At 45.8% G+C, this 18,126-nt stretch overlaps 1 protein-coding gene across 11 annotated transcripts in view; it reads left to right on the top strand.

The window, feature by feature from the left end:
* Window positions 1-18,126, top strand: part of fryl (furry homolog, like) — a 53,263-nt gene that overhangs the window by 14,597 nt on the left and 20,540 nt on the right. For 9 of the 11 annotated variants that reach the window (XM_028961180.1, XM_028961181.1, XM_028961174.1 and 6 more), the window contains 34 exons: window positions 4,927-5,141; window positions 6,006-6,059; window positions 6,709-6,848; window positions 7,553-7,649; window positions 7,967-8,046; window positions 8,358-8,438; window positions 8,783-8,951; window positions 9,235-9,327; window positions 9,442-9,540; window positions 9,627-9,728; window positions 10,751-10,795; window positions 11,503-11,606; window positions 11,695-11,803; window positions 11,946-12,032; window positions 12,265-12,436; window positions 12,523-12,655; window positions 12,723-12,830; window positions 12,905-13,142; window positions 13,911-14,090; window positions 14,176-14,262; window positions 14,499-14,767; window positions 14,903-15,110; window positions 15,203-15,327; window positions 15,417-15,474; window positions 15,559-15,650; window positions 15,744-15,916; window positions 16,014-16,174; window positions 16,279-16,389; window positions 16,492-16,646; window positions 16,736-16,835; window positions 16,935-17,103; window positions 17,255-17,523; window positions 17,651-17,791; window positions 17,871-18,039. In XM_028961180.1, coding sequence (XP_028817013.1) covers window positions 5,022-5,141; window positions 6,006-6,059; window positions 6,709-6,848; window positions 7,553-7,649; window positions 7,967-8,046; window positions 8,358-8,438; window positions 8,783-8,951; window positions 9,235-9,327; window positions 9,442-9,540; window positions 9,627-9,728; window positions 10,751-10,795; window positions 11,503-11,606; window positions 11,695-11,803; window positions 11,946-12,032; window positions 12,265-12,436; window positions 12,523-12,655; window positions 12,723-12,830; window positions 12,905-13,142; window positions 13,911-14,090; window positions 14,176-14,262; window positions 14,499-14,767; window positions 14,903-15,110; window positions 15,203-15,327; window positions 15,417-15,474; window positions 15,559-15,650; window positions 15,744-15,916; window positions 16,014-16,174; window positions 16,279-16,389; window positions 16,492-16,646; window positions 16,736-16,835; window positions 16,935-17,103; window positions 17,255-17,523; window positions 17,651-17,791; window positions 17,871-18,039 — 4,498 coding nt within the window. In that variant the 5' untranslated portion in view covers window positions 4,927-5,021. The remainder of the gene's footprint in view (window positions 1-4,926; window positions 5,142-6,005; window positions 6,060-6,708; window positions 6,849-7,552; window positions 7,650-7,966; window positions 8,047-8,357; window positions 8,439-8,782; window positions 8,952-9,234; window positions 9,328-9,441; window positions 9,541-9,626; window positions 9,729-10,750; window positions 10,796-11,502; window positions 11,607-11,694; window positions 11,804-11,945; window positions 12,033-12,264; window positions 12,437-12,522; window positions 12,656-12,722; window positions 12,831-12,904; window positions 13,143-13,910; window positions 14,091-14,175; window positions 14,263-14,498; window positions 14,768-14,902; window positions 15,111-15,202; window positions 15,328-15,416; window positions 15,475-15,558; window positions 15,651-15,743; window positions 15,917-16,013; window positions 16,175-16,278; window positions 16,390-16,491; window positions 16,647-16,735; window positions 16,836-16,934; window positions 17,104-17,254; window positions 17,524-17,650; window positions 17,792-17,870; window positions 18,040-18,126) is intronic. The other 2 variants (XM_028961178.1, XM_028961182.1) reach the window with 1 other exon arrangement.

Below are 18,126 nucleotides of genomic sequence, written 5' to 3'. Positions count from 1 at the left end.
CTCAGGGTAACTTGAGATGCCGATTTGAGTATCATTCAAAACAGGGCTGCATTACTCGCTCCGCTTTTTACTATCAAACTATTCCTGTCTGGGCCAGCTGGTCCAAACCTCTCCTTACCATATTTTTACATTTCCATCTGGAACCCTCGGCCATTAGCAGCTGCTGGTCACAGGTTGTGTATGAAGCGTGTCTCAGCTCTCCACACTGTTGGGGAGCAGGTCCGATATCTGGATTTCCGGTCATGTTGTTCCAGGTGGGTTGAAATTAAACATCCCCCCCTGAGAAATTCCGCAAATTCTTAACAGGCCAACATCTGGCCTGTCCCGTTCTGCTTTTCCTCTTGGGAACGCAGTCAGAGATGAAGATATTCATTCCAAGCTGGAGATCCAGCTCTCGACATAGATTAATCTCATGGTAAATCTCAGAGTTGACAAGGACATGCATTCCAAGTAAGAAAGTGCACCCCCCCCTCTCTTCATTGCACTCTGATCACACTTTGGATTATTTGATTGAATGAAATATTTCTATGGGTTTGTGATTGCTTCGTTCTGACCATCAAAACAATACTTCTGTAAGAACGTGGTGTCGTGACAGGTTCTCCAGAAATCTATCAGCTTCCTGTATGGTGTGATATCTACACAGATCCAGTGGCCATTGCGCGGGGAAACCACTCCGGTTAGCCAGCCTGCTAACAAAGAGCAGCAGAAAGGGCTCTCAGCGTGGCGGCGGGTGAACAGCGGTTTCCAGAGCCTCTCCCTCCTTCCCTCGCTCCTGCACTGCCAACTTTTCTTTTTTCTTTTTTCTTTTTTTGTTTGGGCCTCTTAGCTCAGACAATGAGAAGCAAGGTCTGGTTTCAACTGTCGTTACAGTGCCACCCTGCTCACTTGCATCCCTCTCTCCTTGCTCACTCTCTCTCTCTTTCCCTCTCGTTTCTCTTTCTCTCTCTTTTTATCGATCCTCTCTTAAAACACCAGCACCTTGGAATGGGGGTTTTTGTGTGTGTGTATTGACAGTCTGTGTACCATAGGCTTCAAGGTGAAAAGGCCGATGCCGGATCTGGGCATGCCAAGACATCAACTTTATCGGAAGTGGCTTGTACACACACACACACACACACTTACACGCACCAGGGTTTCCACGGATCCTTAAAACGTCTTGCATTGTATTTTCCAAAATTATCAAAAATGACTATTAATCGTTAAATCCGTAATGAAAGGCCTTAAAAATACTGCAGACCCAAAAAAACAAATGAAACAAGCCTTCAACCTGTCAGTAATCCGCCGGTCACGGCAGTACTTCATGTGCTGGGTTTACAGAAGTGCAGTTATATATAATAGCCGCCCCGCGCTCAAGCAGCCCTGGCCGCCGACACCTCTCCTTCAGGCACGGAATCTCGGTCTTACCAATATGGCTGCAAAAAAATGTTAAAAATAAAATAAAATTTTGCAGACTGATCAGACCGTATATCTGAGAGGCTCAGCCCTAGTCATAACGCAGCAGTCCAAGCAATACAACACCCCTCATGTTAATCTTTAAATCTTGGCAGGTTTCTATCATTGATTTTAGTCGGCCTCTGGTCTTAGCTCGCGCAGAAAATATGCATTCAGCAGTGTTGCCAGATCGTAAATTTTGAAGTATCCTGACAGCCGTTTAAAATAATCGTATTTTGATTATTTTCGTTCTGACGTTTCTCAGAAAATCTGCTTTAATCACACATATTATCATAGACTGTGCATATTATAGTTAGTAGTAATGCAACTTTTACTTACCCAGACTACAACAGCCCAGACTATCATTTGAAGAAATTGTTGCATATGCTCATTTATCAGTTTTTACTTGATGCATCACCACGTTTTATATCGTGCATTGATTGTCTGACTGTAAAGGCAAACGAGACGACTGCTCGTGAAAGTGAAGTGATTGTCACATGTGATACACAGCAGCACAGCACACGGTGCACACAGTGAAATTTGTCCTCTGCATTAAACCCATCACCATGAGTGAGCAGTGGGCCATGACAGGCGCCCGGGGAGCAGTGTGTGGGGACGGTGCTTTGCTCAGTGGCACCTCAGTGGCACCTTGTCAGATCGGGATTCAAACCGGAAACCCTCTGATTACGGGGCCGCTTCCTTAACCGCTAGGCCACCACTGCCCCGATGAAACTGCCAGATGAAAACAGATATTGGTACTTCGTTCTGCGCATGAAATAACTTAGCCCTAAAATGAAGGGGGTAGAATTATGGTATATTATTGGATTTACAGGGGGTGAAATTATGGTACAAATACAATAGTTATCAAAAGTCATAACTCTATAATTTATTTAATAGCAAATTGTTGTGTTCTCTAGTCAGTGGCTACTAATCTTTTCCCGGTTTACTTTGGAGTACTAATAATTGCCACCTACTGACTTTTCTTGGTATGGCTGTAGTATCTTAGTCTCAGTATGCTATGCAAGCAATAGGTGGGCAGACAAGTGACCAGTTAAAAGCAGGGATGGATTACTGAACATGCCTACCAGGCCCAGGGTCTCAAGAACTCTGGTGCTCTGCACAAAAATGCTACTGGAAAAATAAATAAATAAATATATATATATTTCTCACTGTGGCGCATGCCCATGGACCCTGCTTGACTAATGATAATCAGGATTGTCAGGTTAGGCTGTTAGATATATAGATAGAGGCCCAGGGGCCAACAAGTTATGTGTTAAAAGTGTGCTGCTGCTCACCTCCCAAGCATGCAAAAAATAAGTCCATTGACCCGGGGGGAAAAAAATCCCTGGAATTTTTTTTTTTTATAATTTTATATATGTGGAGATTCCCTTGATGCCTCCTCCATCCACAATGCCATGATTGAAATAGATCAAATAGCAATATATTAATGTATTGTATTTTTGAAGAGCTGCAGAGGGAAAAACTCTTGCCCTTGGACAAATGTAGTTGACGACCCTGATGCAGGGTCTTAAATTTGTTGAAAGTTGCCTTAAAGATCTAAAAAAAATTTAAATTTGACTTCCTTAAACTTGGAGAAACACACACTCACACACCTCACATTACAACGGTGCCTGTCTGCTGACACTCACTCAGGGTCCCATTGATCACAAGTCATCATCTGTTTAATGCAGCCTAGACTAGTAGCTTTCAAGGACCTGCAGGGGTCGATATAAATGCTGCAGAATCTCATTACTAATCCTTAATTCAGACTACTGGACCAGCATCTCCAGCTGGTTGCAGTACTTCACATGCTGTAAATACTGAAATATTCATTTCAAGTCTTGCTCTCAGGTAGCACCTTTTAGAATTAGCTTTTGTGCTTCATCTGTTTATGTATGCCTGGTTATGAATGATGGTCACATGTAAATCTTTTCTGATCAGTTCAGTAATTTATTAGTGCCTCAGACTGTTATTGCCATTTTTTTGGGCTTGTAGGAAGCACAGCCGGTTTCCCATGTTTCACACAAGTGCTGTGAGCGCATCGCTGACTGAGGCCGAAATGTGTGCAATGGGGTCAGTGGCAGCCATGTAAGGTGCTGAAACGTGCTCAGATCAACAAATTGGGCGCCAGACAGACAGAATGAATGTCGCGCACGTTCGGTTCGGTCGGGCAGGAGATGCCTGGGATTGTTCAGTGGAAAAGTACAAACAATGTTGGGTTTTCTTTCTTCTCGAAACCCCTCTGCAGGCCAAGCGGCCAATTAGAGGAGGGCCTGGGAATTCTGGCCGTCGATTGGATGCCCTGAGCTGGCTGTGTGTGTGTGTGTGTGTGTGTGTGGGGGGGGTGGTTTATGCAACGCCGTAAACAATGAAGAAGTGTTCCAGCAGCCCACCCCCACCATCAACACCCAGCAAACACCAACTTCCAGTCGTTGGCACCGTGCCTTTACCCTAGATTCTGTGTGTGTGTGTGTGTGTGTGTGTGTGTGTGTGTGTGTGTGTGTGTGTGTGTGTGTGTGTGTGTGTGAGTGAGTGCTGTAGCTGGGTGTGATGCTTCTTTTTCCTCTTCTGAAAAACTCATTAATTGTACCGCCTTTTGATGCTATTATTATTGTTTGTGCTTTTCTGGGCACATTACCGTTTCCCAGACAACCATGAGGAAACTGCGAGAGGGGTTTCCTGGGCGGGTGGTGGAATGTGTGTGTGTGAGAGAGAGAGACCTGGTTCTGATGTGTGTTTCAGGTGTTGCTTGTGAATTTAGCGTTAATTAACAAATCATTACTGGTTTTCCTGAAGTAGGTGTGGCATGTTGCTGTACTGGAGTGTGTGTTGCTGATTTGTGTGTAGTTTCACAGTCTGACAGGAAATGATGCAGAGTTAAAATAATGTACTCGTCTCCGTGAGCAGGAGGCGTCTTGTTTTTGTTTGTTACCATGGTAACCAGCAGGCTGAAACAGCACACGGATCAAACAAGGACGCTAGATTTGCTCTTAAACATGCATGCGCGCACACACACATACACGCGCACATACATACACGCACACACACACACACACACACACACACACACACGCACACACTTACACAATAGCATCGGCTTTTCTTATGACCAATGTGTAACACACAGACACACTCTTTTGTTCTGCTACTGACCTCTGCTGGAATGTGTGTATCTAGGGGCTCTTCCAGGAAGCCTGTATAAATCTGAAAGGCTTCTGTTTCACACTCACAGCCTGACACACAATGGCGCACACACACAGAGACTTTGGTGTTGAGGAAAAAATAGGCTATTTATTTTGATATTAACACAGATCAATATGTTGGCGTGCTGTACTGACAAATCAATATATTAAAAATGTTTTATCGTTATGAAAACACATGTGTTGCATGATGGATGTTACAGTTGTGATGAAGCACTGCAGTATTATGGTTATGGTGATGTCGTGTGTTATTGCTGTCCTGATGACGCCCCCGTGCTCTGCTCCTCCCTCTTAGCTCCGGCCCCGGTCAGCAGCAGCAGCGTAACTAGACGCCGTGGCCCGCCCTCGGCACCCCCGTCCTGGGAGAAGCGCAGCATTCGCCCTGCAGCCATGTCCAGCATCACCATCGACCCCGAGCTCAAGCCGGGCGAGTTCGTCATCAAGAGCCTGTTCGCCGAGTTCGCCGTGCTCGCCGAGAAGAAGATCGAGGTGGTGATGGCCGAGCCACTGGTACGTTCCTCTGCAAGGCTAGAGGAGATGCTTTGTTTTTAGTCCACACGTTTAGGACAGTAACAATCACATGACAGCAGCAGCTCAGTGGCAAAATCTAGGCGTCTCCATAATTCCTGGAAGGTTTTCCTGGAGGTGCTGTAGCCACGCCCTTGTCCTCCCCTGCTGCACGACGCAACAGCCATCAGAGCACAGATGTCGTATAAGACTCTACAGGGCAGGGCAAGTTCATGCAGAAGCTAATATCATACTCCCAGTCTTTACCCATAATTCCTCACACACAAATGGGAAAGGGACAGAAGAGTGCGCAGTCGTTCTTGGTGCTCCTGATAGTTACTTTTTTTTTTTTTTTGACTGGAGAACTTTAATAATCCACACATCTCAAAGGGAATTTTATAAATTGCTAGATAAGGTTCAAGTTCAGGGGCAAGAGTAGGTCAAGAGTATGTCTGGATGATCACGGAGAAGGTTTGGGAGGGCAAACAAGCATGAGATGGAAATTCTAGTTTTTCTTTGTCAGGTCATATGATCAGTCTCTCTCTCTCGTGTGCACACACACACACACACACACACACACACACACATGCAAACAAACCTGTCTGGTAACAGCATGTTTTTTGATTACTTAACACAAGCTCTCTTAGTCAGAAATATTTGGGTCTGCGTTGCTGTTCCTGATCCTCTAACCACCACATCTGAGGTTATCAGATGATAGTTGTGGATCATATGCTGAGCACAATGGGCCAAATATCTCTCCATATGTACATTTATATGAATATGAACATTCATCATTTTATTAATTTTATTCCTGTTTACTGGATAAATCTGTGTTTTTAATTCTAATTTCCATTTTGTTGTTTTCAGGAAAAACCCTTATCCCGATCTCTCCAGAGAGGGGAGGATCCACAGTTCGATCAGGTGCGTGTATGTCTGTGTGCCTGTGCATGTGCTTCTTGCGCAGTGCACTCTGCAGGGGTCTGCATATGTGTGTGTGTGCTTTGGTGTGTTTGCATCTCTGCATTAATGCACATACTGCTTGTGTGTGATGTGTAGCCGGTGTTTCTGTGAGAGGGAACAGAGTCAGTGTGTTAATTGCACACACTTCGGATCCGATCTGTCTCTCCTGAATGGGTCTGCATTGACTGTGTGTGCGTGTGTGTGCGTGACAGTAGCGCAAGGCCAGATGATTGATGCGGTTAGGGGGTGTTATATAACCGCTCTCCCTGCCCTCCCGGCGCCAGCCGGACACACTCTAGCACCCTGCACTGATTAACTGTTGAGGATGACGTTGCAATTCTGTTCTCTCTCTCCAACACGCTCACACACACACACACACACACACACACACACACACAGTCAAATACGAACAAATGCAAACGTGTAATATGCTGGTTATCTGCGTGTTCTTTCTCTTACTAGTTATTCTACCTTCACACACACACATGTGATTGCATGCTGGCATGTAAGGCACTCTTCTCTCTCTGAAGAGATGCTGTAAATTAGTTTTTTTGCTTTGATCACCTCGGTTACACGCTCATCTACTCGTGGTGTTCTTTATTTCCCATAGTTAATCAGCTCTATGAGCTCCATCGCGGAACACTGTCTGCCCTCGCTGCTGAGGACGCTGTTTGATTGGTACCGTCGGCAGAGCGGCACGGAGGACGAGTCCTACGAGTACCGGCCGCGCTCCAGCACCAAGTCCAAAGGGTGAGACCCCATCCTGTTCTCCTCCTCCTCGCTCTCTTCCTTTGTATAACTACCCCCACCTCATCGTTGCTAGGGGTGTTGATATTAATCTCATAATCAATTCGGCATCAATGCAGTGCTGAACATAATCGTTTATTTCATAGCGATGTTGCTTGGTGATTTTCTGGAGGCGGTATAATAATACTAGTTAAAATGTGCTCATAGCGTCTGTGGCAGTTATCTGAGTATAGCGGCGCTCCAGGTAAGAGTTTGGTGTCGACATGGACGTTTGAACTGAACATTTATACGTGTTTTTGCTGCACTTTTTTTGCATTCGCTTGACGCTGTTTAGTGTTCGTCAGCATTTTGGCAGAAATTGACGCCAAGAAAATGCTGCCTATTTGACCAAATGCACAGCCGACCGAGCGCTGGTGTGGAACCGCTGTGTGACCCTTTGAATTGCTCTAATGAGCAGAAAAACAGCCGCGGACACAAAAAAAAACAAAAAACACCTGGTTCAGATGTTCGTGTGAATGAGGCCTCTCATCTCACTGATGTATTTCAAAACATAATGTGAAGTAAATATTGATTGGAATCATCATGATGCATGATAACTGTAATCAAAATGAATCATGAGACCAGTGAAGGGTTTACATCTCTACTTATAACCGTAATCGCCACCACCACTACCGTCGTCATTGACCCCTCTGTGTCTCTCTTTGCAGGGATGAACAGCATCGGGATAAAGATTACCTGTTGGAGCGAAGGGACTTAGCCATAGACTTCATGTTCTGTCTAGTATCCGTAGAGGTTTTGAAACAGGTAAGGTGTGTGTGTGTGTGTGTGTGGTGTTCTGCACCACAGTAGGGAGTTTCTCTGTAGACCAGGCAGGTGGAGGCTTGCTGTTAACATTCCATGTCCCTTTTAAAATCAACCAAACTGACCTCACTTTTCAAATCCCAGAAACGTCCAATCAGCACGCAAAGCTGGAGCTGGTGCTCCGAGACAAGGTTCAGGAATTTGAGGGTTTTACATTAGCCAGTTAGAGTATTTTGAAATACATGGTGTCAAAAGTGAGTGAAACTATATGAGAGTGAATGAATGAAAGAGGGTTTCCATGGGATTTTATTGCATTTCAGATACCACTTCATCCAGTACCAGATGCTTTAATACACGAAGTTCTGAACCTGGCATTCAAGCACTTTAAACACAAAGAGGGGTGAGTGAACAAGAGCTTATACACATTGGACTAATTTCTAATGCAAAGTGTGCAATCTATAAAATGTATTATTACAGTCCTGGAAAGGGAAAGTGACGGACCCCGTTAACCATTATTGACCCAGCATATCGGCTTAACGCACACACTGACTGCTCCATTGTGGAGCTGCTCTTTTATGACTCTTGTTTTATTACTCGTGCTTTTATGGCCGCTCAGCGCTGTCTGCGTTATTACTCACCTTACATTATGCCCTCTATACTAAAGTGACAGTGCTGGCGCTCTGTGGGTTATACTGCGGTTTATGATGACAGGTACTCTGGCCCCAACACTGGGAACGTGCACATCATAGCTGACCTCTACGCCGAGGTGATCGGAGTTCTCACCCAGTCCAAGTAAGAATCAGAATTCTTCTTGGATCTCATAATATGACATGAATCATGATATATGAGTCACAATGCAGTTAAATCATGATATATTGCCATATTGTACATATTCTACAGTTGACTGAAAATGTAAAAACAAAGCTGATAGATAATATGCTGTATATGATCTGTGTGGATCAAATCACATTAATAATTCAGCCAAAACAACATAACTCAGAACTGGATTTTGAACTTAATTTGTATACAAAAATATTTATAACTTTCTTGTCCCAGTATCAATACAATATCACCATGTAATATATCACTATATATTGCTGTATCGATATTTTCTAACACCCTTATTGTTTGTGTAGGTTTCAGGCAGTGAGGAAGAAGTTCATTACAGAGCTAAAGGAACTCCGGCAGAAGGAGCAAAGCCCCCACGTGGTCCAGAGCATCATCAGCCTTATCATGGGCATGAAGTTCTTCAGAGTCAAAATGTACCCTGTGGAGGACTTCGAGGCCTCCTTCCAGTTCATGCAGGTTGCCTGGCACACCCACCACCTCACCACATATTTGCAGTTATCCCCGTTCTCCTCTCGTTGACATCCGTCTGAAGCTCTCTGTAGTGTAGCCCATAAAATTCTACGAGCTGCAGTCAGGTGCTGATCAGTAGTGATTTTTCATTACAGTCAGCACGGTGCAGAGAAACCAGGACCAGATGGTTTATTGGAGGCGTTCAGGCTCGGACTCGATATATCACCTCTTTTTTAGGAGTCTGAAGGAGTGTTGCGTGCTTGTCATTGACTGTTTAATTGTTCGACAGGAGTGTGCGCAGTATTTCCTGGAGGTTAAGGATAAGGACGTTAAGCACGCCCTCGCTGGCTTGTTTGTGGAAATCCTCATCCCTGTTGCTGCTGTGCGTATGCCTGTCTGCGCACACACACACACACACACACCTTGTCCCACAGAAATTAACCATGAGGCCCTGTTGCCGCACTGAAGTGCACTCATGCTGTCACTGTGTCCTCAGGCGGTGAAGAATGAAGTGAATGTACCGTGTCTGAAGAACTTTGTGGAGACGCTCTATCAGACCACATTTGATCTGAGCTCCAGGAAGAAACATTCTCTGGTAACATACGTGCTTCAAATGTCCTCATGTCATGAACATGTGAGCCAAATTAATCATCTCGCGTTCTGTCTGTCCGTCCTCCTCAGGCCCTGTATCCCCTGGTGACGTGCCTGTTGTGTGTCAGTCAGAAGCAGTTCTTCCTCACCAACTGGCACATCTTTCTGCAGAACTGCCTTTCTCACCTGAAGGTACGCCCAGCTAATTAACTAATTGGTCATATTTTGTAAAATATGTCCATATGGGTTACTCTACTGGCCTCACTAGTTCAACTGGTTATGTTGTTGCCATGGGTAGGGATGTCACAAGTATCAGTTCTGCTGAAATATTAACTAAAACTGGTCCCGTTTCTGTTATTCTATCCTATTATTTGTAATTCCACCAGTGTCGTCAGTTCTTCAGAATTCTCTAAACGTAACCAAAGTGTAATAGTGTAGGATTTATGATTGCTTTCCCCACAGGTGTCTGGTAAGTATGATGTCCTATCTCCCTTCTGTCCATGTTCCTGCTCAAACAAGGCCGCTACCCAATCAGCGACAATCACAAAGCTTTCCACAAACAATCACACGTGATCGTGCAGTGCTGTTTTTTTTGGTGCGTGTGTGTATGAGAGCGAGAGAAGAGACTCTTAATTCACTGTCAGCCTTGGGTGTTTGATTTATGGTGAACGATGCTGACCTCGGGATATGTCTGTGACATCTGTGATGTCCGTGTGAAGTAAATCATTCTGCCGCTGGTTTACACTTCTTGCTCCCAAACGAGGCTGTTCCGTCATGATTGAAATAAAGTGAACTCTCTGATCTCTGGTGGGCGTGTTTTTAACCCAATTAAATTCTCTCAAGTTTTCTGCTTCCTTCCGTTTCGACCTCATCCTCTCTTCTTGACTGTCTTTTCTATGTCTATCGGCAGTCATTACTTCTAACCCCTCCCACACTGCCAACTGCTCGTTTCTGGCCATTCCAATGCACATCTCTACTATTTATATTAACGATTAGGCTAATTGGTTTGTAGAAAGTATATGCGAAACACTTTATCAACTTTGGTTTTCCGTCTCACCAAATTTTCCTTTTTTCCCCTGACATGACCATTTTTTTTTCGTATTAGTTTGTGCTTGTTTTGTTTGGCATCACTGTTCTTTTCTAACCTGCATGTCTTCACGTCCTCCCGTCACACCCCCGGGCGTTCGGTCACTTCTCACACTCGTTCGCTCCAGATGCCGTCTAACAACAGCATCAGGAAGCAGATTGAGACGCTGCAGGTGAGTTACCTAGGATCCTGTCTGTGAGGTCACAAACAGGTCACCTGTCAATTTGCCAAATGGCCAGACACTCCCAGCATGCGCTAGAGAAGGATTTGCAGTGGAGAATTATGGGAGTTGGAGCATTTGGTGTTTGGATGTTCTGCAATGTGCAACTTTTGTCATTTTAGTAGCGCTAACGGTTGTAAATGTTGAGGTTGCTGCAATGAAGAATGAGGCAGCAGTGCCCCCTATGGTGAACAATGGGAGTAACACCCTACTGGAGAGCGGGTGCAGTCAGCTGTGTGTGTGTGTGTGTGTGTGTGTGTGTGTGTTGCTTAGTCAGCCTTATCTGGAAAAAGAGCCCCAACGTGTTTAATCACTGATCCATTACCAGGCCTCAGGTTTAAAGATAAGCCATGAATCCTCCCTGCTGGAGGATCAATGTGGTTAATTCAGAAATTACTGCATTTATTGACTCATTAATGTTCAGTTGTGAATCCTGTAGAGCTTTATTTCCTACCAGGCTTTATTGTTGACATTTAATTTAAATGAGCTGGTAATGGTTATTGAGCTGCTTATTATTCAGAATTGGTTTGTGTACCTGTTGATTCAAGGTGTTACAAAATACGTCTTTTCCCCCCAAGTTTGTATTTGTGCATCAGTTATTGTGGGGAGTTTACAATGTTTTTTATGGCATCTTATGTGATCTTGTCATCATCCTCTAGAACAAAGACCCCAAAATGTCTCGCGTGGCGCTGGAGTCTCTCTACCGGCTGCTTTGGGTTTACATCATCAGGATCAAATGTGAGAGCAACACCACCACGCAGAGGTGAGAGGCATGCGTGAAAACAGAGCGGATCAAAAACGTCGCGCCAACATGTTGTCTCATGGTATGTGTGTGTGTGCCCCCATTTCAGCCGCCTTCTCAGTATCGTCTCAGCACTTTTCCCCAAAGGCTCTCGTAGTGTGGTGCCGCGGGACACGCCCCTCAACATCTTTGTCAAGATCATCCAGTTCATTGCTCAGGTACAGTGCTGGTCGTCAACCACGTCAGCATTGTGTCCCGATCAGTGTGAACTTTATATCTGTTTTAGACACATACATGTGTAGTAAACATTTAGTACTCTTTGATTTGCGTGTGACATTAGTGACGCATTTCTGTCTGCAGGAACGACTGGACTTTGCCATGAAAGAGATCATCTATGACCTCCTCTGTGTTGGAAAATCTCACAAGACTTTCACAATCAATCCTGAGGTATGCAAAAGGTTGTATAACCTCAAGTTGTATAAACTTGATGTTTTAAAGAAAAATTTCCATAACTTGCACACATTAGTATTTGCAGAGCCTGGTTGCAAATGTAACATCTTCAAAATGGAATCTGAAATATGATCATGTCTACACACAAAATCAAAAACGTGATGAACAATTGATACTGACGTCCTCTGACGTTAACACTGCTTCCTGTCCGCCCTGTTGTGTCTTACAGAGGATGAATATTGGCCTGCGGGCGTTTTTGGTCATCGCCGACAGTCTACAGCAGAAGGACGGAGAGCCACCCATGCCCACCACTGGAGTCATCCTCCCCTCTGGCAACACCCTGCGCGTCAAAAAGATCTTCCTCAACACCACCCTGACCGACGAGGAGGCCAAGGTTATCGGTGTGTGTCCCAGCAGGCCTTGCTCCAGTGTTTGTGCATCTGTGGTGCCGTTCCAAGGTCATTTTACAGTTGTGCACTGTTTTTAGGCATGTCACAATACTACCCACAAGTGCGCAAAGCTCTGGACAACATCCTGAGGCACCTGGACAAAGAAGTGGGGCGAAGCATGAGCATGACCAACGTGCAGATGTCCAATAAGGAACCGGAGGACATGATCACGTGAGTGTGTGAGGGAAGGAGAGGAACTTTTGTACACGTTGTTAATGAACATCTGTTGATTATGTAGGGGGGAGAGGAAGCCAAAGATCGACCTCTTTCGCACGTGTGTCGCGGCCATCCCCAGACTCATCCCCGACGGCATGAGCAGACAAGACCTCATCGAGCTGCTGGCCAAGTAGTGACCCCTGACCTTTTTTCTCTTAGTCCTCTAAAAGAACACACTTTTAGCAGGCTCTTGTTTGCCTGCAGGTTGACCATTCACATGGACGAGGAGTTGCGCGGTCTGGCCTTCACCACCCTGCAGGCCCTGATGATGGATTTCCCTGACTGGCGCGAGGACGTGCTGTCAGGCTTCGTCTACTTCATCGTGAGGGAGGTGACTGATGTGCACCCCACCCTGCTGGACAACGCAGTCAAGATGCTGCTTCAGCTCATCATCCAGTGGAGGCAGGCGGTCCAGTCCAGTAACCGCAGCCATGAATCTCAGGTGTCTATATCATCCCATCATGTATTCATCTTTGTATTCTGCTTTTGATCTCTGCATATTGTTTTTATTATTTATTTTAGTTGCAATTGCTTCTTAAGTGCATAGTATAGTTGTTTTTGGTGCATTTTAGTCTTTGTTTAATTCAAAATTATCCAAGACTATTTTATCTTTTTGTTATATTGTTGTTACCTTATAGACTCGAGAATGCTCTACATCCATTCCAGTGGCCACATTTCTACCTGTTTTTCAACACACATTCTCTTTTCTTTTCCACATCCTTGTAAAGAAATTGCATCCAAAGGTGTATGTCACTGGTCTATGACCTACCACAAGCATTCTGAAATAGAAATTATGCATGAACAGGGACTGAATGTGAGCCGTGAGAACAGAAATACTTAATAAATATAATAACGCAATTAAACAAGAGGAAAAACATCTCGTATTCGTCAATGAAAATTTACACATTTTAGTATAGTTTTTATTTTGCAAACATTTGATTTGCAAACAATATTACATTATATATTTCATTAGCGTTCTTGTCACATGAACAGTATTTATGTCTCATCTAGTTTTCATCACATCATAAAGGTTTGTTTACCAAGATATTTTGTTGACAAAGGCAACACTAGCACATATCATCACTTTATACATAACCTGAACTGTTTTCATGCCACTGTTGAGCAACATTCAGGACAGGGGAATTTGTGACACTGACCATGCTCCTCCACAGAAGCTGGTTCTGATGATTTGTGTTTCTTTGTATTCCAGCACTGTTCTACTTCCAGCCCCTGCCTGCCTTTGGAACGTTCTCCTCTCTGGGGTGTGCTGCACCTAGCAGAGGGTTTGGCTCTTGTGGTGCTGTGCAGCTGTCGTCCCACCACACGAAGACTGGGCGTCAACATTCTCAAAGAGGTCCGGGCTTTGCATGCCGCGCTCGGCATCGCCAAGGTAACCCTCACCACGGTCATCCCTTGCACTCTTGGGCTCTTATATATGTGCTGTGCTCAGTTTCCCTCTTTTCCTTTCCTCACAGGGAGATGAAGAGTTGGCCATTGATGTGATGGACAGGATGAGCGCGTCAGTGCTGGAGAGCTTCATCCACCTCACTGGGGCCGACCAGGTGATGGCAGAAATGTTTACAGTATTTTTGTAGATGCCCCTATTTTTTTTTTTAAGACTCTTACAATCAGTAGATTCAGGAACACCCAAAGTATAGTGTCTTGCTGAGGCATAGTAAGTGGGTTCATATGTTAGTGTGTGATGGAATTAACTGTCATTTATAGTATTGCATATGTGAATATTGTGTTTGAAATATGTGGGATAAAGAGTGGTGCCTGTTCCCGTTTCCCCTCCCAGACAAACCTGCTGTACTGCCCCAGTGGCATTGACCTGCAGACACTGGCCGAGTGGAGCTCGTCTCCCATCAGCCACCAGTTTGATGTGGTCAGCCCCTCGCACATCTGGGTGTTTGCACACGTCACACAGGGCCAGGACCCCTGGGTCATCAGCCTCTCCAGCTACCTGCGGCAGGAGAACCTGCCCAAACACTGCCCCACTGCGCTGGGCTACGCCTGGATGTTCGCCTGCACACGTCTGCAGCTCCTCTCCCCACAAGTCGACATCAAGTCAGTAGCTTCCTTGCTTTTAATGTTTGCATTTAAAAATAATTATTTTTTGTCTTCTGATAGTTATTTGTCTGGATTTTATTGTCTGTTTTGTTTTTAATTAACTTTTGACCCCTGACCTTCTCTCCCCTACAGTAGCCCCATCAATGCAAAGAAAGTGAACAGCAGCAGCGACTCGTACGTGGGCCTGTGGAGAAACTACCTGATTCTGTGCTGCAGTTCCTCCTCCTCATCATCCTCTTCCTCCTCATCCTCGTCCTCCTCCGCCCCCGGCTCAGTCCGCTGTTCCCCTCCCGAGACGCTGGCGTCCACGCCGGACAGTGGCTACAGCTATGATTCCAAGGTGGGACTGGTGTCGGGGGGAAAAAAAAAATTTCAAAGAATTCTCGTCATGAAATCGCTTTTAAATGTGTGTATATGTCTGTGTGTCCACAGATAATAGGCATTCCGTCCCCCTCTTCCCTCTTTAAACATGTGGTGCCCATGATGCGCTCTGAGAGCATGGACATCACAGAGTCCCTCGTCTTGGGGCTTGGCCGGACCAACCCCCTCGCTTTCAGGTAGGTGGGGTTTCCGTCCATCATGCATGTGTAGTTGTGCAGCTCTCGACAGGCCGTGTTGTGTAAGTAACTCTAACCCCTCCCCCCAGAGAGCTTCTGGAGGAGCTCAACCCCATCATCAAAGAGGCTCTGGAGAGAAGGCCAGAGGTGAAGAGGGATAAAGATTGGTTTGCACCATCACTTGTGTGTGTTTTCTGATAAGCGTGTTTGACGCGTGCTGTCTGTGTGTAGAACATGAAGCGGCGCCGGCGTCGAGATATCCTCAGAGTCCAGCTGGTCCGGATTTTTGAGTTGCTTGCTGATGCTGGAGTCATCAGTCAGACGTGAGTCAGTCCTCGCCTTCACCCCAATGTTGTCCAGAATCATGCATGCTATAAATAATGATTGCTGATGAGGTGTGTGTGTGTGTGTCGCAGCACGAGTGGTGGTCTGGATGGGGAGACGCACTCTCTGAATGGGACACTGTTGGAGTACGTGGATTTGACACGGCAGCTCCTGGAGGCCGAGAACGACAAAGACTCTGATACACTGAGAGATATCCGCAGTCACTTCAGCGCCCTGGTGGCCAACATCATACAGAACGTTCCCGGTAAAACCTTTCGGTCTGACTGCTGTATGTGCATCTTTCTTTCTTCCTCCGTGTTTTGAATAATCATTTAAGTGTGTCCTTGTCTGTGTGTGGCTAGTACACCAGAGGAGAAGTATCTTCCCCCAGCAGTCTCTGCGGCACAGTCTGTTCATGCTCTTCAGCCACTGGGCAGGGCCTTTCAGCATCATGTTCACCCCACTGGACCGATACAGCGACCGCAACACACAAATCAACCGCCACCAGTACTGCGCTCTAAAGGTACGCTCGCGCACACACACACACACACACACACACACACACACACACACACAAATAAATCTGCAAATGGCATGACATGAGTAAACCTCTGTGTGTATGTTTAGGCCATGTCTGCTGTGCTGTGCTGTGGACCAGTGGCTGATAACGTAGGCCTATCCTCTGATGGCTACCTCTACAAGTGGCTGGACAACATTCTGGATTCTCAGGACCGCAAGGTAGAGCCCGCCCCCCATATTTCTCTCTCTCTCTCTCTCTCTCTCTCTGGTTGTGTGTGTTCTCATCACTGATCCTTATTTTTTTCCTCCCTCCCCGTTCAGGTCCACCAGCTGGGCTGTGAGGCTGTGATGCTGTTACTGGAGCTCAACCCAGATCAGAGTAACCTCATGTTCTGGGCGGTAGATCGCTGCTACACCGGCTCTCGCCGCGTCGCGTCAGGCTGCTTCAAAGCCATCGCCAACGTCTTTCACATCAGGTACGTATATCGTGGGTGTGTGTTGGGATTTTTCAGTTATGCGGCGACAAGTCTTTTTTTTTTATGGTGATTCCTGGTCTTGGTTTCAGGGATTACCAGTTCGACACTGTGGTGTTGCTCAATCTGATACTGTTCAAAGCCGCTGATTCGTCCAGAGAGATTTATGAAGTGGCCATGCAGCTGCTCCAGGTTGGTGCAAACACAGTCAAAACAGTTCAGTAGCTGAAACGAGAGCTGAATATTCTCCACAAATTGCTAAATATAACTTGGATGTTTCCATGTTGTCAGATTTTGGAACCAAAGCTTTTCCGTTACGCCCACAAATTGGAAATCCAGCGGACCGATGGCATCCTGACCCCACCCTCGCCTCTGCCACACCTCTACTCTGTGTCATATTACCAGCTGAGTGAAGAGCTTGCTGGGACCTACCCAGAACTCACCTTACCTATATTCTCAGGTGAGTCTGCATGCACTGAGATCACAAACATATTAAAGGAATGCATAAAATATGCATGTATGCAATATTAAAATATTGTAGTTTTTTATTATTATTTAACGCTGCAGCGTTGTTCACTCTGATTTATTTATTTATTTTTGTTTCTGTCCAGAGGTGAGTCAGCGCATCCAGACAGCGCACCCTGGTGGCCGACAGGTCATGCTGCACTACCTCCTGCCCTGGATGAACAATGTGGAGCTAGTTGACTTCAAGCCCTCAGCCCGGCGGCAGGAGGAGCCTCTGCCTTGCGAGGAGGAGGAAGATGCACGTGAGCATGAGATGATGATGGTCAACAGCCGTCGCTGGCTCAGGGGGGAGGGCTGGGGCTCACCCCAGGCAACCACAATGGTGCTCAACAACCTCATGTTCATGACCGCAAAGGTACGGATGCGCAGTTCAGCTAAGGGCTGGAATGGAGAATAAAATTTTTTTATTAATTTTTCTTACTACTCCATCTACACTTAATGAATCTCAGTGCGTTATACCTGTGCTCTACCTGTATCTGTAGTATGGGGATGAATTTGCCTGGTCTGAAATAGAGAATGTCTGGACCACACTGGCTGACAGCTGGCCCAAAAACCTCAAGATCATCCTGCACTTCCTTATCAGTATGTCAGGCGTCAGCAGCGACCCCAGCCTCCTGCCCTACGTGAGTTCCATTCCTGTAGAGCAGCTGTGTTCTAAAGCTGCATAAAGGCCTCTTCATTTATTACGAATCATTTTTTTAGGTGAAGCGGGTGGTCGTGTACTTGGGCAGAGATAAAACCATGCAGCTGCTGGAGGAACTGATGTGTGAGCTGGAATTGACTGACCCAGTAAGCTCAGCTGTTACCCACATGGACAACCCGCCCTACTACCGCATCACCTCCAGCTACAAGATCCCCTCAGTCACATCAGGCACGGGCACATCCCACAATCCACATGCATGCTTTTCATGGTCACTGCAATTCGTTTCAGCTAATGATCTGTGCTGATCTGTCTGCA

Source organism: Denticeps clupeoides, chromosome 19 (assembly GCF_900700375.1).
Source record: "Denticeps clupeoides chromosome 19, fDenClu1.1, whole genome shotgun sequence".
NCBI classification, from domain to species: Eukaryota; Metazoa; Chordata; class Actinopteri; order Clupeiformes; family Denticipitidae; genus Denticeps; species Denticeps clupeoides.
This window is presented reverse-complemented; position numbering and strand designations above follow the sequence as displayed.